The 21,705-nt window shown below is 39.0% G+C and overlaps 2 protein-coding genes across 5 annotated transcripts; one reads left to right on the top strand and one right to left on the bottom strand.

Annotated features, from left to right (window-relative positions):
• The first annotated feature begins 200 nt into the window (after positions 1 to 200).
• On the top strand, positions 201 to 3,380 carry LOC131228936 (uncharacterized). Its single transcript, XM_058224770.1, has 4 exons — positions 201 to 252; positions 890 to 959; positions 1,144 to 1,807; positions 3,360 to 3,380. Exons 1-4 carry the CDS (start codon positions 201 to 203, stop codon positions 3,378 to 3,380), a joined length of 807 nt encoding a protein of 268 aa, XP_058080753.1.
• Positions 3,381 to 4,464: 1,084 nt separating this feature from the next.
• Positions 4,465 to 19,139, bottom strand: LOC131228530 (G-box-binding factor 1). Of its 4 annotated transcripts, none has more exons than XM_058224236.1 (12): positions 18,859 to 19,129; positions 11,576 to 11,694; positions 11,458 to 11,505; positions 11,246 to 11,338; positions 11,070 to 11,159; positions 10,476 to 10,645; positions 10,282 to 10,339; positions 10,117 to 10,165; positions 9,379 to 9,644; positions 8,139 to 8,216; positions 6,003 to 6,128; positions 4,465 to 5,000 (listed from the first exon to the last, which is right to left on the bottom strand). In XM_058224236.1, the coding sequence occupies exons 2-12, from the start codon at positions 11,633 to 11,635 to the stop codon at positions 4,800 to 4,802; spliced, it is 1,239 nt and encodes a 412-aa protein (XP_058080219.1). In that variant the 5' UTR covers positions 11,636 to 11,694; positions 18,859 to 19,129; the 3' UTR covers positions 4,465 to 4,799. The 4 variants fall into 4 exon arrangements, with proteins under 4 accessions (XP_058080219.1, XP_058080218.1, XP_058080222.1 ...); XM_058224235.1 differs by having other exon boundaries at positions 11,576 to 11,719; positions 18,859 to 19,128; XM_058224239.1 differs by lacking the exon at positions 18,859 to 19,129 and having other exon boundaries at positions 11,246 to 11,362; positions 11,576 to 11,651.
• Positions 19,140 to 21,705: the final 2,566 nt, after the last annotated feature.

Genomic DNA, 21,705 nt, shown 5'->3' with positions numbered 1-21,705 from the left:
GGGTCCTATAAAAGTTTCAACGGTGGGTGTGACTGCTCTCATGATTTTCTGTGATGGGTCCACTTGAAATTTAGATCTATCTCATTCTCATTGTAACCCCATAAAACGATCTCTACAAATAATTGTTCGTTACGGATACAACACATACATCATGGTGGGTCGCCGAGCCAGGTAACGTCACTTCATTTGCGATTTAGCTAATGACGTTGTCAGTATCTAACCCGCGCCCCGGCCCCCCGCCACCACCAGCCCGTGGCTGGTGGTCGGTGCGCTGTGGGCCCCACCATGATCTATATGTTTCATCCATTTTTAAAGATCATTTTAGGCTGGATAGGGAATATAAATCTCAGGTGAACCACACCATAGGAAAACAATATTGATTGGATATCCACCATTAAAATACTCCCAAGGCCCACTGTACTATTTACCCAGATGATCCAATCTGTTGATTAGGTCATATATACCCAGATGAAGGGGAAAAAACAAAGATCAGCTTGATCCAAAACTTTTATGCCCCCAAAACGTTTTTAATGGTCGACGTTCATTCAACACTGTTTCCTGTAATGTGGTCCATCTGAGATTGTTACATAATTCATTTTTGTTCTCATATTCTAAAATGATCTATAAAAATAGATGGACGGCATGGATGAAACACATACATCATGGTGGGGCCCACGGAGCACCAATCACTAGTGGCAGGGGGAGGAGCAATCCGTTTCCCGCCCCGGCCTTATTCCCGACAAATTTCAAATTAAAGGCAGTACGGCCTAAAAGGGCTCTTTTAATGACGATCGTTCGATTACCTCAACGGTTACGATGATTTTTAGCTCCAGCATTGCTTCCATATAAATTGGGCTCCATCCTCCATGGCTCTATCATTATTCACAAGAAATTGAGAGAGCTCTGCTAGCGTTTCACTATGCCTCGTCTTCCCTCAAACTACAACTTTCGTATTCAAGGTAAGAATTTCTTCGTTACTTATCCAAAATGCCTATTAGCAAAGGACCGTTGCCTCACATTCTATAAGTCATCTTCTCCATCTCCCTCATACATCCGTATTGCTAAACAACTTCATGAAGATGGAACACCACACTAACACGTATTCATACAATTCTCCAACAAATTACACATCCGTGATGCCAGAAAATGGGATATTCAAGACGGAAACCACTTGTATCATCCGAATATCCAAACGGCAAGTGATCCACAAGCTGTTATTGATTTCATCAACAAGGAGGGTGATATACTTGAAGAGGGTATATATCAACAGCAAATCAAAGGTTCTTCGAATTCAACGAATGAGATTTGGGCAGAAATATTGAGAACTAGCAATTCTGCTTCTGAATTCCTCGACCAATGCAAGCGTCTACAACCAAAGGTATTCTTCACAAAATTGAGTGCTCTTCAGCACTTTGCTAACTACGAATGGCCTCCTATAGCAGAGGTCTACGTTTCTCCGTATTGTGATTTTCCTCGTTTATCAAATACCCTTCATGAGTGGCAATTGAAGAACGTGTGCTGCTTTCGCAGACCGCACAGACCAATGTCGTTGATTCTGGAAGGTCCCACTGGGATCGGGAAGACTCTTTGGGCAAGGTCATTAGCTCCGCACAATTATTTCAGTGGAAGGATGGACTTCAGAAGTTACTCGAATGATGCTTATTATAACATTATCGACAACATCAGCTTTAAACATTGTCTTCATAAGAAGGAATTGCTCGGTGCGAGACATGACTGGACAGCTAACGTCAGATATGGAAAACAAATCAAGATTAAAGGAGGCATTCCTTGTATTATCTTAGGGCCTGTTTGGATGCCAGTAAGTTCTTTTAAGTTGTAAGTGACTTGCTTACAGGTGAAAGTTACTTACAGGTAACCTGTTTGGATGTAAGTTGTAAATCACTTACAGGTAAGTTACTTTTTCTGTTTGGATAACCCGTAAGTTACTTACAGGTAGAAAGCTGTATATTCACATCGAGCATAGCTTAGGTTGGGGAATCGTTCTAAATTGTTATAATCATATAAAAAAACATGGGATCAAATATGTTATTTTGTTAAGCCTATCAAGATGAATATTTGAGATAATTATTAAGCTAAACCAATCATCAAGTGGGCTATAAAAGTGGGCCCATGAATTCAAAAAATCTATAATATGGAGTAATAACTAAATTGAAGCATTGAGAATAAACTTAAAAACATTAATAGAAAATCTAATAATTAAATTACTTGCATTCCAACTGTGCAATCTGATATAATTTCCAAGGGCCAGCGCATCATCAATCCCACTCTATCATCAAAGTTTTTCTCATTCTCTAATGAGGAGTTTGATGCTCAAGATCTAAGAGATTCACCAACACTGATGTAGATCGTTAAATTACTTGCATTCTAACTGTGCAATCTAAGAGATTCACCAACACTGCGAGTACATCACAGGATCATCAACCACAGGCCATAGTGAGACCAACCAGATAAACGATCTACAGGATCACCAACCACAGGCCACAGTGAGACCAACCAGATAAACGATCTACAGGATCACCAACCACAGGCCAGAGTCCCTGACGGTTTCATGGGATGCTGCATCACATGGTCTGTTGGGATTAGAGGCCCATGACACGTGTGAAAAAATACGCAGGTGCCTTATAGAGTAATGTCAAACCACTCCCGTTTTCAAAGGAGAAAAAAAGGGTAGATGAAACCCTACCGTTTTAGGAGGAGAAGAGACGGAAGGCAGTAACTGCAGCGAGAGATTGCAGAGACGGAGAGAGATTTGGTGGGTTGGTGCGTTTCTCCCTCTTCCCCTCTTTTTAAAAATCTGACCGTTGAGCCTGTAAGTGACTTACAGGGAAGTGACTTCCCACCCCCATCCCCCTGCAGTTTTTTGGTAGATTTGCCTGTAAGTGACTTACAGGTTGTAAGTTACTTACAGGTGATTTTTCTCCCCCAAACACTACTTGTAAGTGACTTCCCTATAAGTCACTTCCCACTTACCCAACTTACAGGCATCCAAACAGACCCTTATGTAATGCCGATATGTCTTGGAATAGGGATATGTCACCATCATTTAGAGATTGGTTTGATTGTAATGCAATCTATGAATATGTAACACACAGATTATTCTGAAATAAAATTTTATTAAGTTCTAAATGCCAACCGGCTTTTACATGTCAATCGCAAATCCGCTATATTTGTGCTGGCACACGCCTTCAACAGCGAATTTTCCACCATATTTGTATACGGGCCACTACTATTATCCTTATAACGGCTTGTATATTTCAACTTCCTTACAAAATCAAATATTGCTTCAGGGTAAAACTCATAGAGTTAGATCACTGCAAGCATATGGTCTTTTGATTCAGGGACTCTCCGGAATCGGGTAAATCAGCCCGACTCGGGGATGTGGGACCTATCTGCACCAGTCCCGACTGAGTCCATGTCGGCTCGGATGAGTCAGGTACGAGTTGGGAGAGTCAGCAATCAACACCAGTTTAAGATATATATATACCATTCATTCCCAATATAATGCGACCATTTGCAAATTCTTTACACTACTAGACCATTTATAACCACTATTTTCTGCTATTTATGGCATTTATTCCTAAAATAACCCCAGTATAACAAAAGTATACAAAGTATTATACCTTTTATCCCCACCACTAAATTGTAAATTTTCAACTAAATGCACTGCCACAAACAACACTAATTCCTGAAATGCCCTCGTCTCTTTCATCTGCAAATTCCTGAGTCTATTCACATAATGTCAGTTACTAATGGATGTTCTCTCATTTGCTTTGGTAACACAATATCTCCCAATTATTTGATGTCTCAGCAAACAAAAAATAATAGAGGTGAAAGAGGCAGGTTCCTATGTGGCATTTGTAGAATAATAAGCTTATTCTACAACTAGGCAGGTTTCTCTGCAACATTAGCAGAATAAGCTTATTCTACAACTAGGCAGATTCCTCAGTGACATTTGTAGAATAAGCTTATTCTACAATATGTGTGGAGCCCATCATGATCTGTGCAAGGTTCCACTGTCCATCATGTGTGCCCCCTCATTTTCCCTTTGGAGCACAAAAATCAGGCTGACCCAAAACTTGGGTGGGTCACACCATGTAAAATCATGCCCAAATCCTCTAAAATCATGTGGTGTGGCTCATTTGAGTTTTGGAATGGTCTGATCTTTTGGGTGTCAATCCATCCTTGTGGGGTGCGTCTTATGAATGGATTGTATGGCAAACACAAAACATGGTGGGCTCTCCATCCCAATCGTTGGGTGTGGTGTGAACCGCCTGTGTTTTGGAATGGTCAGATTGGGTGAACTTATGGTAGGCACCTTATGGATGGAGTGCATATGGGCCCCACATGTAGATGTAAAATAAGCTTATTCTACAATAGTTGTAAAGGAGGAAGCTGCAATGAAAAACAGAACTGAATCAATCAAAACACCATCTTCCAAATACCTGCAGCTAAAAAATGTTCACACATTCTTTTTTCTCCTTTCACAAGTCACAATTGTGCAGCAATCATACATGCTAGTGTAGAACAAATGTTGGAAATAATCTAATAAAAAACCTATTTTCTGCGATTTTAATCTTACAGCAATGTACAACAAGGCTCAGGCTCTGGCTCTGGCTCAGGCAAATATAATACATGCGAAGGGATGAAAGACCAACGGCACTAAAATGAGGTTGTTAAGGATCTAATATTAGTAACTAAGAATAAATAGTAGCGCAAGAAGCATCAGCAGCAACAGAGGTAGCGATTGACCCGAGCTTTTGCCATAATGGGTGAGGTACTCATTTAGAACCGGGTGCATGCTTTCCATTTGAGTTAAAGAATTTGTCATTCTTTCGACTGGAAACCAAATTGCTTCCACTAGGAGCATCATGTGCATGACCATTGCCTTCGCCATCAGTGGACTGGAAAGCTGTTGTACTGACATTGCCGACTTCAAGGGACGATACAGCGGACTGTCCGTATACTTGGCTCAGTTGTTTCTGTTTCAACAAAATCACTGTTGTTAGCATCATGTAATTCATGAAGGGTGATTGCTTTCATGTCCAACACGCCAGTCCATCGATGGGTAGGAACCAAAATAGGGAAATGAAGGAATTTTTACATTTTGAACAGTCACAGTTAGTTGTGGTGTTTTGGGATTTTATACTGAAATTTGCCATGTGTAACTCAAGAAGTTGTGGAAATGGCAGGCGGAACTTGCAAATATTATTTTTGTGGAGGTGCGGGAGTAGGGTTTTGCTAAAGGAGGAATTGAGGCCTGCCTACCCCAACGTAGTACAGTGCCAACCTCGTCAATGTGTGGGGCATATGATTCGTGCATAAATTGGCCCAGTCATCAGGTAGGTTACCCATATACAGAAAATGGTTTAAAAAATGCATCTGCTCCTCCTGATGAACGAAGCCTCATCTTCACATATGGTCATCTTCATCCCAGAGCAACTTAATGCATCGCTCTGATGTACCACTTGCCAACTTAGCAGGTCGTCTGCATGCGGAGAGGGTGCATATGCTTTCACTTATAGAGATGGAGACTTGGCAAATGTAGAGTTTGCTGATGCTTTCACTTATAGATAACATGTGGGAGCCGAGACACGATTCAGTGATCTAGATGTTGATCTGATGGACCCATCTGTATATATGGAATGCCCAAAAAGCTCCCAAATTTGGAAGATCATAACCCTTAATCAGGGTCCTCTAGATGGATGAGAACAAAAAATGCAGCAGTGACCAAAATTTAATGGAAAAAGGTATAAGGATTAAAGCTTTAGGATCTATCTAGGAGACTTTAGGGTCATCATAATCCATTGTGTGACCATCAGATCAACAGTCTGAATCACCTAACCATGGGTCCCACATGCAAGGAATCGTCCCACATGCAAGGAATCAAAAGTATTAGCAAACAGTAGTTTGTTGCCGCTCAAAAGCAAGCATCACAAACACTACCAATACTACACATATAGAGTGAAGGAGAAGATATCTACCATTATGGATGCATTTTCAGATGATAGCTTCTCGCATTCTTCAGCAAGCCGTTGAAGCTCATTCCTGAGTGTCTGATTTTCATTGTTCAATTTATCCACCTTGGCTGCTAGCTCTTCACACTCAGCCTGGTGGAAGCAAGCAGCAGAACATCAACATCAGGTTCCATGAATTTATAGACAGACGTTGCATAGATACAACCATGAATTTCAATGAATGCCTCAAGCGAAAAAGAGAGATACCAGTGCAACCAACATTACCAACAGAGTCTTGAAATTTCTGCAGTCAGTAATGTGGAACTCCACATCACATCCATGAAATTGTGAATGTGAAATTAACCAGCTAACTAAAAGAAACATATAAAAATTATATGAATCTCACAATGAACGGCAACGAAGATTATCCAAATGCAACTGTCAAGTCTTGTCAATGAGAGAAATTATGTAAGCTTCACAACTTCTGAGGGAAAGACTTAGAATCTAAGTATCAGATGCATCTATGCATGAGTTAAACCGTTGCGGTATTTGCCTGCCTGCATATATGATTAATGAGGAGTTCTCAAAAGTCCAATTGGTTGGATGACAAGTTATGGTCCACCCAGCAGATAACTTCCAATTTTTTCATGTGCGTGCAACATCCAAACCTTCCAATAGGTTGAACCCACCATGAGGATCACCTAGTGCAAAAATCAGCCCCATCTACTCAACAGGTGGGCCACAGCGCATAAAGTAATGTCTATCAATTGATAAATATTAAAATGCAAGTTTGGTCCACTCAATGATTGGATGTAGCTGAGTTTTAAATAAGCCAAGCCTTGTGGTGGCCCAACCTATTGGATAGGTTGGATGTCTCATGCACATGAAAGGTTAGAAGTTATCCACTGGATGGACCGTAACTTGTGATCCAACCAGTTTGGACTTGAAACCTCATGATTAACAACCATAAATAAAAAGGCAATACATACCAAACAAGTCCAATCCAAGTTGGTAGGAGTCCCTTTAGTTATGGGGAGTAGCAACAGAATGTTCCATTGTTTCCAGCTGTAACGGATTTTGTTTTGCCTAAACCAATATGTGCTCACCAGAAAAGGACTAGAGAATATAAAAAATCTTCAAGTACCTACCTCAATCATACTGATGAAAAGCCTGTTTTTGATAGATCAGTCAGATGACATTTTCAACAACATTTTCAATCTGAAATCATTGACGATTAGTAACAAGAGACTTCTGCTTTTGCCAAGTCCATGATACGTAAATGAGGTTACTATCTTTATTGAACCTATCCATACAAAAGTCTAAAACATAAATTTCCCAGATTCTCTCTATTAAAACCATCAACGTTCGACCCCAACCATTGCTTTGGCTGAGGGACCCTACCATCCTGCATAAGATTTTCAGAAGTTTCACATTCCTTGAATTCATGACTAGGTGAATAACATTATTATCTAATGGTTGGCACATAGAAACTTCTCTGGAGTATCCTGAATGACAAGGCACTTTTCTTCAAGGGAGGCATCACCATCTTTCTTGAAATCCCACTCTTTTCCCCCTTGGATGTGATTAATGGAAGCCTAAAAAATGAAAATTAACTGTAGGGGAATGTCCCGTTGGAGTATGGAAATGCATAAGAAGCAGCGGTTATGGAAGAAGAATGCTATATTGAGTAGACAAATCCAAAATGAGAAAGCTTTTAATTGTTAAATTGATGGATCTGAAATCAATGAATTGAGTTATAGTAAAAGAGGATGGAGAGAGACACATGAAGATGAGCATCTGCACCAAGAGGGTATCATAAGCTTCTCCATTCAAGAAACATCATGTTTATATCTCATAACTAGTTTTACAGGAAATAACAGACCAAACTACTTTTTGATCAGTCAGGGAATGAACAATATATACAATTGATTTCCAGAACAAAGAGTGGTAGCTTATCAAAATTGCCCAACTCTTCCTTCTTGGAGATTGTCATGCACACACTCACCAAAAAGGTAGGAAATGGGAGCAGGCGCAGTGAAAGAGCAGCAGCAAAAAGAAGTAGAATATAGTCCACTTTGGGAGAGAGCAACTAGGAAGCAAGAATCACGAGATTCCAAAGTAGGCAGGATTCCTCGTTGAAAATTCAGGCAACCATGCACAAACCTGTTTGCGTAATCTGGACCTCCTGGCTGACTCCCGATTAGACTGCTTCCTCCTCTGTTTCTTCAGTTCACGTTCATCCTATCAAGGCAAGAAATATAAGTTTCTAATGTATATTAATAATATATTGGGAAATAGAAACTCACAGCTGTCAAAGCCAACGTTATTTGTATTGTTCCTCGTAACTGAATCATTTACAAAACTAATAAAAATTAATGAGAATAATTTGCGTAAATAGAAAAGAAAATTTCAGATTTCATCCTTGTTTCTTTCAATCTGTGATTATGTACTTACGGTGTAGAGCTAGCTTTTTTAAATGGTCAAATGGACAGGTTAACTTCAAACACCCCCCTTCCCCAAGCACACCCATGAAAACTCACGCACACAATGAAATAAAAATGAAAAGAAAAACTTATTCTATTTTTTCCTTGCCATTCGTTGATTTTCTGAAGAAGTTTGCATGTTCAAATCCTATATTTTTTCTAATGCATTGCCAGATGGTTTTGTTGATAATCATCTGAGTAGAAAAGTTTTTTCTTAATGCATGTTAAGATTTTGTTTTACCAAAATAAATACTAGGGTGTTCTCTAGATCTTTGCTAGGAAACGTTGGTGAAGTCTCTTTATGTATTTTCCTTTATGTTTGGATATGTGGAATACAAGGAAAAGAAAGGAAATAACAATAATTGTCAAATGATGGCTTCCATGAGAACTATTAAAACATGGATTTCAATTTTGAGTTCTTGTTTGGATAGCAAGTGGAAATTTCATATTCCTATTGCAATAGTCACCTAGTTTCTTGTGCCAAGAATCTAAATAATGGAAAAGTGTAATGTTTTCTGGGTGGAATCCACCCTTCTCTTTGCTGTCCAAACAACACAAATCGTCACTATCAAAGGAATACCCTTTTCCTCTTCCATTGTTTGGCACAGAATCCATGGTTTCCAAACATGGCCTTACTGACTCTAAAAGTAACTTTTCCTTCAAGCTAGATTTGCTCATGCTTTTCTTTTTCCCTAAATTGAAAATATAAAACCAAGACAAATTTTGCAGGCAAATTTGTGTAGGTTTCATGTGATAGTGCAGCTGGCACAAAATGTGCAATCCAGATTGGAGCAGCACAAATAACATCAGCTGAAGCTGAAAAAGTGCCTTGCATGGAAGATTTCCTCTTAACACCCTCGTAGTTAGTGTGCGAAGAAATATTTAATAACAGCAAGGGGAAAAAATACAACATTACATACAGGAATCCACATATGTTCAGGTTGCATTGGTGCTGGAACTACCGCTGGTGGGACCCCAGCTGCAGCAGGTCTTGCCTTTATGGGTACAGATCCAGCAGAGGATGCATTCCAGAGATCCATCCCAATATTCAGATTGGTTGCAGGCACAGGAACCACAGGCTTCCCTGGCACTGAAACTGGAAGGCTCGGAGCAGGTTGTCCCCTGGCAGGAAAAGATGGTTCGGCAGCTGCAGTGCTGTAAGCAGCATTGTTCTGTGCATTTGCTCCTGGAACAGCTTTCATGTTAAAACTTATATAGCTACTTAGGCTATGTTTGCATGCTCAATTGAATCGAATTGCAACAATCCAATTGAATAAGCGGACATCACCAAGGTGGTGTTTAACCCACTCCATGTGTAATGAGGGACTAATCACCAATTGCAGTTAAGATTTTTTCAGGTCCAGCTCACTAAAAATGAGATTTCTGCTTCTATCAGAAGCCTCTAATCCGAAGCAGGACGGGGATCATCGATCTACCAAGGAAGTCATCATCTCCATAATTGAAGAGATTATGGAATGGAAAAGACGGGACCACTTGGATAACAGAACTGCAATTGGGAGTTTGGTTGTCATTATGAATTAACAATGCAGAGACATGCTTCGGTGATTTCTTCTGTATTAAATTAGATTATTGCAATTCAGTTTGATAGAGCATCCAAACACATCATTAAGTAAGCTTATCTCAAATGGAAACAATACCATCTGCAAGCATCTGGTTGAAACTTCTCTTCCCATGCGTAGAAAAATCCTGTACCAAGAAAATATATAATCGCGGAACTGTCAAAACCCTCAAACTTTGTCCTTACTTGCAACAAAATGGATTGTTATAAGAGAATGAGAAGAAAAAATAAGCCAAAAACGCACTTGTTGGTTGGTATTCTCATCACTCGCCTCCGATGAAGCCTCACTTCCACTTTCACCACTGTTTACCAGCAATAAAATCAAAGTGTTAAGCACAAAAACATGAACGTAAAGATGAAAAAATCACCAAAATCCACTTGAACATTATCAAACATATTGAAAATAAATGTTCATAGATAACTTTCAAGCTAAACCACCTTAGTGAGGCACCATCATTTCCAGAACCTGAAGCTGCCTTTCCACCATCCCCAGATTTTCCGCCGGCAAGACCTGTATTTCCTGAACTTCCCTTTGACTTCTTCGTCGAATTCTTGTCTTTGGGATCTGAGGGCTTTCCTTCTGTTCCTGTGGTGGTTGTTGCCGTGCCCTGTAGAAATAGTTACAGAGCACAATATTACTTTGTGAATGCATTGAACATGAGGATCTGAAAGCATTTTGCATCAGGCAAGAGTCATTTAAAAACATCGAGAGTGCATAGTCATTCAAAAATTCTCGATAACAAAAATTCTATTTAAAAACATCGAGAGTGCATAGTCATTCAAAAATTCTCGATAACAAAAATTCTATTTAAAAACATCTGCATGTAATGCTACAGTGCTAGTCATTCAATTGCAACATCAACCACATGCCATTTTCATCACATTTGTGAAAATGCAACATTTGTTTCATGTGACTTTTGTCAGAATAAGGCTGTGAAAGGAAGATATTCACAATCAAAGGGGTCTGAAATATCATCTGTGAAGTTGAAAAGATTAATGGAATTAAATGAAAGTAAAATGACAATTACTTACCGCAGCCATGGGTGGATGGGCATAAAGTCCACTGTGAGGATATATGGCGGGGTATGGTAGTGGCGGGGTCCCATATGGTGGCATTAAATGCTGAGATGTCATCAAGAAGCAGTCAGAAAAAGCTGTTTTGTTCATACACAGCAAAGTCAAATCTCAACAAGAACAGAGATTATCACCTGGCCACCCCACAGGTAGGGATGAGGTGGTGGTGGAGAAGCAACGGTTGAGGTGAAAAAGGGAGGTGGAGTAGCTCCAGCACCATAGTATGCCTATTCAACGTACTGACCAGTAAGCTTTTGAAGCAATTCAATTAGAACCTTGAAAAACAAATCTGTGAAACTAACATTTCGTAACAATAAATAAAACGGACATAATTCCAATGATAAACCTGCATAGGTGATGCCCAATCAGGATATGGAGGTGTTGTTGGTAATTCCTGTAAATATGAAATAGAAGTTCAGCATCTACCGTTAGACTGAATCGAACAAGATAGAGGGGTGGGGCACCTGAGTTGTGGCAGCTGGTTTGGTAGGCTTTGCAGGTGTGCTTTCTTCCCCAGACCCCATATCAGCTTTGTTAGCGTAAACAGAGCACTCCAACCAAGATTAAATTACTTGAAGAATTCCTGAATTGCTGACAGTTTTAGAAGACTGCATTGACAGATAGCAATGTAATTACAAGCACGATATTCACCAGATGAGAACCCACAAAAAGTTTAAAACTGAATATTCAAATGTGTAACTATCTCAAAGAAATGGGCTTCCAGGCATTAAGCATCTATAAACCAACCACATCATACTACAATCCTGGTTCATACAACATCTGGAAATGATCCAGTCAGAAACATATCAATCACCCAATAAATTCATTAAGGACCACTCGTCAGCAATGCAGTTCTTGACATATGGCGAAATGCCAATCTATGTTACAGCCTAAAAATAAAATAAAAAAGGTTGTACACTAGAAGCATCTTCCATTTACCAATGAAGCTACCCTATATACTCACAAGTCACGATGTTGAGCTACAGTTGCATGAAGCGTGAAGCAAAGCAGCAGCAATGAAGAAAGACAAATACTACTCTACGTACTCACAAGTCACAATGTTTACCTTTAGCTCCATGAAAGGAAGCATAGTGACAACATATTCACGTGCAGAACATGGAAGTGTCCATTTGAGAATGTTAGAAAGTATACACAGCTAGGAAATGGGAGTGGGAGTGAGAATACGAATCCAAAGAGCAATTTGAAGCAGGGGTGGCACCCACTTAGAAGGATAGTATAATTAGAAGAGGAGAAGAAGAATAAATTATGGGATAGTGCAAGTAGCATTAGGTTCTTGCACTTACCTGGAAGAAATTACAGGCGTCCATTGCAACACACTAAACACATATTTTACCTTGTTCAAACTTCAAATACATATGTTTTTTTTTTCTTCTAAACCTGTATACAACTCCTTGTTTCCACAACCCGCATGCAAATAATAAAAATGGTAGTCTTCATGAGTCAACTGTATTATTCGTGAGACTGACAATAAATGTATCGCAGAAGAATCTGGAAACTTTGCTTTGGATGCAACGTCCCAGATGTTTTGAATGCTGGTAATGAAGTAGAGTTGATATCAGGTGGACAGTCAATCCTAGAGATTTTGCAACACAATTAAGGGACCTTCCTATGCCAGATATGATTTCGAAAAATAGGATTAGTAAAGCAGAACCCAAATTGCCGGGACAAGGCTATGATGATGATGATAACAGAAGAAGCTTTCAAGAGGAAGATGTTGCAGATGATCTTCCAAATCAAGGGATCCATTATTATCAAGATCAATTACAAAACATAGCCTAGCTAGAGACTTCTCTGTGTCATTTCTTTCTCATTCTTTCACATTTTGACAACCATAATGCCATGAAGACAGCATGTAAACAGTTCTTCCAAGAAAGCATACTGGGTTGCACCACAATTTGTTCATGAGTAGCAGTCACAAGGTGTCATTCTGCTTCTTATGTTTCAAGGGAGAGAAACATGTGGATTTACAGAAGTCCATGACAGAAGATAGAACTGCTTATTTTGTTGATGAACTATCACTCCTTGATCTGATTTTTCCAGTTTGGAGTGGGAGTGGAGAAGAACATTATGTGGTTGTATTATTTTCTATTTCTGCAATAGCCAAATGGAATGTTTTGAAGTTGCTAGTTTACTCACATTTCATGCGTAATTTAGAATCCAGCCCATGACCTCATTGTTGGAACCTAACCACTTGAGCATGAGAATCAATCTCTGGCCTTAAGAATTACTTGTTGATAAACAAGGTGGGTTGACAATGACAACATTAAAGGTGGTTTTATGGAGATGGATTTTGGGAAGGAATGAAAACAGAAAGTTAAAGCAAGGTGTATTTTGAGGATTGTAACATGTTGACAATAGGTTTCCAATATTAAAGGTGAACTTATGAAAGCTTTACCTTATGATACAATGTCCACATATATATGTTTCTCAAGGTTCCAACCCTTCAAGAAATGACAAACCAATAATGCACAGAAATGATAAAATAACCACAAGAAATGGAAAAACTCAAGAGTGACAGCAAAGAGAAAGAACTTGCAAAGACGATTTTCCAACATGTCGTTTCAACCTTTTATAGAGGATGAAGAGTTGTTCCCAAAGAACATCCAAAGGTTCAAATTGGTTACATGCAATGCATCATTTTTTTATTAGAAAGAACTCAATATAGAATTTTTCTTAAATTTCAAATATCTATGAAAATATTCCAATAATAAGCCACTGTTTTCCAAAACTTCAAAAAACAATTGATCGATAATGCATACACATTTATGAGTTACTCTTCAAACAGTGGAAGAACTTGACTCAAAATGCCTAATGATGAAGAAAACTAAGATCCTAAGGGCCTGTTTGGTGACGAGCCGTATATGATCATTGGAGAGCTTGTTCTTGGTTTGTGTTGACCTTTTTGTAGGACACGTGCAAAAGAAATTAAAGATAAGTTTGTCCATCTACATGGGTGTTGGAGAGAGAATGGTCTTTCAAAAAAGTTAAAATGCTGTGTTGAAGCACATACCCTAATGGGCACATGTAGTACTATGCTGAGAGGATCACATGTGATACTATCCTATTGTACCAAGTAGTGCCACTATACACTTCAAGTGCCTCACATGATCTTCAATCACCCCACATGTGCTATGTGTGCCACAGTCCACACATGCCAAATGTTCCATCGTCAAATTTCAAGTGCCCCACAAGAACTTGATGTTGAAACATGACATATCTACCATTGAGGTATGGTACGAGCTGGAAACTATCCAAAATTGAACTTTTGTTGCCAACAGACAGGCCTTGATCCTTTATTTTTCTTTTGCTTTTAATGAAAAGCAGTTAAGAACTTCATTGATACAAGTGAAAAACAAGAGCATAAAAGTAGGCCAAGCAGATGATGATGAGTCATCCTAGTTCACCCTCAATTACATAGACCACTACTTCCAAAGAAACCCAATATGTATTCCCAATTGCATCCCTTTAAGTGAAAATTTCTAGAGGACCAAAGCAATGCCCACCTTTTTGCCCTTTGGAAGACCATTTCAGCCCCTTCCAACTTGTCGCTTAAAGTCCTCTGTTTCATTCTCTCCATAGTGACCACAAAACAACCAGAAAAGAATGTGCCATAGAACTTCCTTAAACTCCATGCACCCCATACCCAGTTTGAGATATTGTCTTAAGAGAGAGAGGCATTAGTATATGTTCTTATTGATCAATAACAAGCATATATTCTTATTGATCATGCCCTGTTCCAAAGATATCAATAGTCAACACTTTTGTTTTTGCACATAACCAACCAAATAGAATCACCCTTCGTGGACCAGCGAAATGCCACAAGCAGGCTCTTGGATCAATCATCCAAGAAAAAAGATTTAAATAAGAAAGAGCACAATTTCCCCTTTTCCATTGCCAACTAGTTACAGCTTCAGGGATAACTGCATAATTGCACATCCTCTCTTTGAGCCTGACAAATTCTTCAATCCCTTCATCTGTAAGGTTTCTAAAAAATGTAGGAGAGTAATATGTGACACCTCCTGATGAACTGAAGCATTGCAACACAAATTCTCCTTTGTTGATAGTAACAATATAGCCTTCCGCAGTCCAAGTGCAGTCTTCTGTCATTGAGCAATATGTCTTCCCAAAACTTGATACAAGCCCCGTCTCCCAAAACAAATGCTATCCCTTAAACCTTGCAATGATGGGCCCTAAAGCATACATATTAAAGATCATTGATATGTCAGCATTTGGTTCTTAAGGTTGTGTATCGTATGCCGTGTTTATCTCGTCTTGGCAAGTAAAGAGTAGGGTTAAAATTCCGACTATCTATTCATATTGGTAGTGAACCAATGGTGTCGATTGGGTTAGCACTTCGTCCTCTATAAAAGGATGAATGCATGGGTTGGAAAATCATCACTTTGGCTTTCCCCTCTTTCTCTATGCAATCACCATGTGTTTCTTCTTAAGAGTGTTTCCACTAACATTCTAAACATTAAGGGCCTGTTTGGTAGTAGCAAAAAGCTCTGTCCTAGTACGCCTATCTAGACATCTATCCTATATGGGCCCGTAATGTTATCCTTATGTTGTTAAATACCCTAGAATGGGGATGGATGGACAAACACATGTAGTGCTTGTGCACACTAGCACACATAGAGCATGTAGATGTATAACGATACATGTGGACTCCTTGAAGATTGAAGATGGCAGTATGGCACATGTGAGGCACTTGAAGATGGAGAGTCGCACATGTAGCATATGCGAGGCAATTGAAGATTGGTAGTGGCACCATGGTTTTAAATATCCAATGCCCCCTATACACAACATGGGTTCATATTGGCCTGCATCGTATTGGCTATTTACAAGCCGATATGCCCCCTAATATTATTATTTAAAACCTTCGATAGCGCATGTGGTGCACATGGAGCGCTTGAAGATGGGTGGTGGCACCCCTCAGCATATTGGCATATGTGCCGCATGCCTTTCTCAGAGCATGGTACAATGTGTATCCAAAGGGGATTGTGTTGGAACAAAACTTTTTCGACCTTTTGAGAGACCATTCTCTTGCCAATGGTCATGTAGTTGGCCAACCTAGTCTTTAATTTCCTTGGCATTTGTGCTACAACAGGGCTAGACAAAAAGGAGGAGCTCTTCAATGGTCATATTCCAGCAAAAAAGGGGGCCTAAGGGTTATTTATTTTTTAAAGGGTAGAGACCTTAGGGAACACAAATTTACATGCATTGCATCCTTGTGACATAAGTTACATGAGTAAACCTGCAATACCAGAGAACCAATAGTGAGGAAATTACTGTCGTCAGGACATTAAGTGATACGCCTCATCCAAAGTTCCTGTTTCATGCCTTCTAAATCCACTTCCACAAATGCATCTTGGATATATTGTCAATTTGTCATCAACCCAACGACAGTTGTTTGCCAGACACCAGAATCATATAGGTATGCATAGCAATAGTTCTGATATGTTATAGTAGCAATCTTGGTTTGTTTTGTTTGCTCAACAACAATTGGAAATTCTGTCTTCAAGACATTAGGTTGCATGATCTTTCCCAAACTTTCCAAGTCCTCCACGAACATCTGTCAATCCATTGTTGACAACCAACCAGACATTGCTTTCCAACTGTTATTGTCGAAAGCACACACCAGAACACATGCACGCACACTCACACACACAAGTATGGGTAAAGAATAAAAAGAGAACAAAAAACTTTGATACTCTGGCAGAGTGTGATAGATGATATGCAGGCTATTAGAAATTTCATACTTGGAATACAAGTAATTCAAATTAAAGTGTCAAGATTACAGATCCCATTTTAGATGTATCATCACCCAAAAATTTAAGCGTATTTGATTATCTAACTATTGGATTTGTGTAAAATTATTGCAGAGTTAAAAATGAAAAATATCCAAGAGTCCTATTTCAACAAACAAGCGTCCCTGAATAAGAGGTTGGGAATGTTCAACCAATCGGATTTTGGGACTTTTGACTTCGCGACAGTAAGTTCCACAATTTAGTTTGATTTGAGTTAATTTGAACCATGTAACAATTTCTGAGTGCTTGCATATCAAGCGTCATTGCAGCTGGAGTATCAAAAACTCCCCAAGAAATTTCTGCTGTATATGTTTTTCCTTTTTAATGCAATTTCGTTAATTCTCAAAAAAAAAAAAAAAAAAAAAAACCCTCTCCAAGAAATGAAACCTCTACCTTTTTCAAATGGGGATATTAATGATCAGATTGCAATCACCTCATGTACTTCCCACTTCTTATCATGGACTGACTTGGAACAACCTTATCAAATTATTGTATTCTATGATGAATTGGTTCACATCATCATCATGGCATGTGTATGTGTGCAGGGAAATGATCCTATGCAACTCGGCACCATATTATGGTCCAACTCTCATTACCGGATGAACAGACCACTGAATCATCTATCAATAGCTACCAACCAGTGGGCCCCACATCGGATAGTCAATGCTTAAAGATCATCCAAATGGGACAATTCTGACCATCTAATCATGAACTAAAAATTAAGAGCCTGTTTGTGTCACCAATTACTATGGTAATGTAAAGGAAATGTGCAATGATTACAAATTACTCTATTTGTCTCCAAACAACATCTGCATTTGCCCGCCGATTACCATATTTGGTTTATCGGCAGTAAAATCATAATAATGACATTTTTATATTCATGTTAAATCATCACTAAAATAGGCACTTGTCTCCTAAATACATCAGCATTTGACCAACGATTTCCATATTTGGTTTGGCAGTGGTAAAATCATAATAATGACACATTTACTTTACATTGCCAGGTAATTGGCAAAACAAACAGACCCTATGACTAATAATAAGAAAGGTTTTTTCTATGTCAAATTTCAACCATCTATCAAATAATCACCGTTGACTCCATTGGGACAGTTAGGCTTGTATGACTCATCACCAATGCTGCACACGACATAGACAGTCCAGATTGAATGATTGGGAAGTCTGTGTGTCCAATACATCCCATTCGTACCTCAATACCGTATAAATGAGTTGCATAGAAACATTTGCCTATGGTTCTCATTGTCCCTGATCAGTTTCCTTTTTTCTCTCTTTAAATCGTTCGAGGAAATCTCTGATACTCTGGTAAAGTGTGATGGATGATACACATTCACTTAGAAATCAATTAGAAATTGCATACGTGCATACAAGTACTTCAAATTAAATCATCCAAATAATCAAACTGTTTAGATGTAAATTAGGCTATTTTTATTATTTGACCATTAGATTGGTGGAAATGTATTGTACGGTTAAAAATAAAAATATCCAATGGTCGTATTCCAACAAACAAGTGTCCACTAATCTGGCGTTAGGATGGTTCAAACAATCTGATTTTTGGATTATAACTTAAGAGACAGTTAGTTTCACAATTTACTCTGTTTAATTTTAATTAGAATATGCCACGTGTAATATTTCTTGGTGCCTGTGTATCAAGCAATATACGCAGCCGAGTATCCAACAACTCCCCATCCTTTTAAGTTGATCTGTTCTGGTCATTATTACTAGTAAGCTCAAGGATCTGACATCTACACCCTTCCCTTTCAATACACACCCTTTCTTTCCCACTTTTGGTATTAGAATCATACGCATTTTGCTGTATTATATTCCCAAAAGTAGCAAGATAGGTGTCTGGCTCTAAAAACAGAGAGAGAGAGAGAGAGAGAGAGAGAGAGAGAGAGAGAGACCTGTTTCCATGGCGGAGTTACAGAGAACCAGAGGGGATGATGTGGAAGTCCAAGTCGAAACGGTCGAGCGGTCCTACACACGAATCAACGGCCCACACGCTTCTCGACTGGGCCAATCAACGGCTGAGGGAATCAGGGCTAGATCGTACAGCCGAGCCAGACACAAGACGGGCAGCTGCTTGGCAAGAGCGCTCTCTCTCTCTCTCTCTCTCTTCTCTCTGCAACGTGTCGGGTCGTCTCCACGTCGGGAACTCGTTGGCCGGCTCCCATAGGACTCTGCTTCGTTAGGGTTTCGCGCGTGCCACGTGTTGCGTATGTAGTAATCCACCTGCCAGCCTTTTATTGGATAAAGTAATTCTAAAGGTGGGGACCACGATAACTGACGTAGCACCTTAAAAAAGAGAGGCGATCAGGTACGTCCTTGATGACCCACGATTACGGTGCTGCAGATCATTTCTCGTAACGTGTTGAATATATAGGAAATCCGGTCCGTTCAAATGGTTAGATTCATGATGAATATATATTTTAATGAAAATAAGAAATAATAAAATAAAAAATGGGCCACAATTTAAAATATAAATCATAGACCGAATATTTAATCCTACATAAAGGTTTGGCCTACTTCATGAGTGGATCAGATTCATTCTTATATAAGATGATTTTTGTTATGGATTCTACCTTTTCCACAGACTGGATACCCTACACGTCTGATTTATTAGTAGAAAAGAAGGTGAAGTATGTTCAGATTATAGTACTGATGGCCGTATCCCTTACAAAAGCGACGCAACGAGACAATGGTCGGTCCGAAAGGTTGTGGTACATTACAGTTCGGATATTAATTCTTCAAAAGTAATTAAGTGGGGTGAATAAATCGTAATCCAAACAGTCGATTTTGTGGGACCCAATTTGTATGGTTTGTACAATAAAATAATTCGAGTAGAATAATTTAAATTCTTCAATTGATTATCAGCAATTGGACGGTTAAAAGAAATTTTAGTCAGAGGTTAACATACGGCGCAAAGAAATAATAAATATTATACAGTCAAGATCTTCCACTCTGGAATGATTTTTCTGAATAGATCAGTGGAAGTGAGGCTCATTAGATGAACAGTTTAGATCATTTAACTATTGCATGTACACACTACAGAGGAACACCCGAACCGCAGGGAGCAATATTTCACCCCTAGAAATGGATAATACCACCTATGTTATAAATGGTTGATTACAACCGTTATCCCTTTTATGTTTCCTGTGAAATATATAAAGAGAAAAACTTAGATACTCCGGCAGAGTTCAATGATTCATACACTAGCACTTAGAAATTTCACACGTGGTTTATATTTAACTCAAATCAAACCTCTAAATATTGGATTTATGGATGGAAAATGAACTAGTATGTGTTATGTAGTGTCATAAATGGCTACCTAGTAAAACGTCTGATGCACAGTCGATTAAAAAAATATCAACGGATCAAAATCAACGTACAAATCTTTATTTATCAGGTGTTAGAGTAGGGTAATTGATCCCTTTTTTTTTTTCTATTATTTCACATCTAGTTTGTATTGCACGATTTGGACGGTTTATTTTGATAACGTGCATGCCACGTGTACAATTTCGGAACGTAGACGAACCATGCGAGAATATCGAGTAACTACTATAAACAAAAATCGATGCCCACTAGCGTGCGCCGGGTGCTTTATGAGAGCCGTGCCAGGGTGGAAGTCTACCTGGATAGGATCCGCTTTTCCGGTGTTTCCGGTTGAGGATGCTATTCTATTGAAGGAGAGCGATTAGCTGTTATCGTTACCGTGTGGGGCCCACTTTGACAATTTTTTTTGTATATCCACGCCGTCCATCCGTTTATTCCATCTATTTCAGGAAATTATTTTAAAAAGTAAGTACATTAAAATCTCCAGTGGACCACACCACTAGAAAAGGTGTCGAATGACCGTTAAAAACTTTTTGTATAACGCAAAAGTTTTGGATCAAAATCATATTTGTATGATCCCTTAATCCAGGTCTTCTTGACCTTATCAACGAGTTGGATGGCAAATAAACATTACGGGTCTGGTTAAGGCCCTTGGATATTTTTAATGTTGGTCATTCAATCATCATTGTTTCCTGTGGTCCACCTGAGATTTGGATGGCGTGGATATACATCACATCATCAAGGCAGGCCACACAGCGATAGTCTGGGTAACACCTAGGGCCCGTTTTGGAGCGTGGATTTGGAACCCTGATTCAGAGCCCCAAGATTTGAAACCCCCTGAATTTGAAATCCTTTGGCACTTGGGAGTTAACTTTAATCCAAAAGTACTGATATATCTACGGAGGTTTGAATTTAATAACTAAATTAATTTTAATATATTTAATTATTAAATATATACAATGTTTGAAACAATGGTAGTAAGAAGCCCCTTGAAATATATATTTCGCTCGGAAATGATAAAATTTCAAGTCTCATATGGCCACAAGCATAAGATCATGTCCGAGTGACTAACCAATGGTTTTTAACCGCTGATTTAAATGGACAATGCTTGGACGGCGCTAATGATAATATTAAAGTAATTATATTAATGCAATTGATAATCTAATTGTTTTGGGATATCATTAGTGGGTCATGTGCCCACTAGTTTAATAGTTTAATGCAGCACATACTACATATGAAAGGATTTTAGATGTAATCCAAGTTCTTACCATATATTTAAAACCTGTAGTTGGATGGACGCGGATTAGCCACTGACTGGTTGAGTAGCTAGACTAGCCGTTGAAGTGATGTCACCAAGTTTTATAGGCCCCACCATAATGTATGTGTTGTATCCACACCGTCCATACATTCGGAGAGAT

The sequence above is a fragment of the Magnolia sinica genome, chromosome 16, assembly GCF_029962835.1.
Source record: "Magnolia sinica isolate HGM2019 chromosome 16, MsV1, whole genome shotgun sequence".
NCBI classification, from domain to species: domain Eukaryota; kingdom Viridiplantae; phylum Streptophyta; class Magnoliopsida; order Magnoliales; family Magnoliaceae; genus Magnolia; species Magnolia sinica.
The sequence above is the reverse complement of the archived record's forward strand: the minus strand, read 5'-3'. Positions and strand labels throughout refer to the sequence as shown.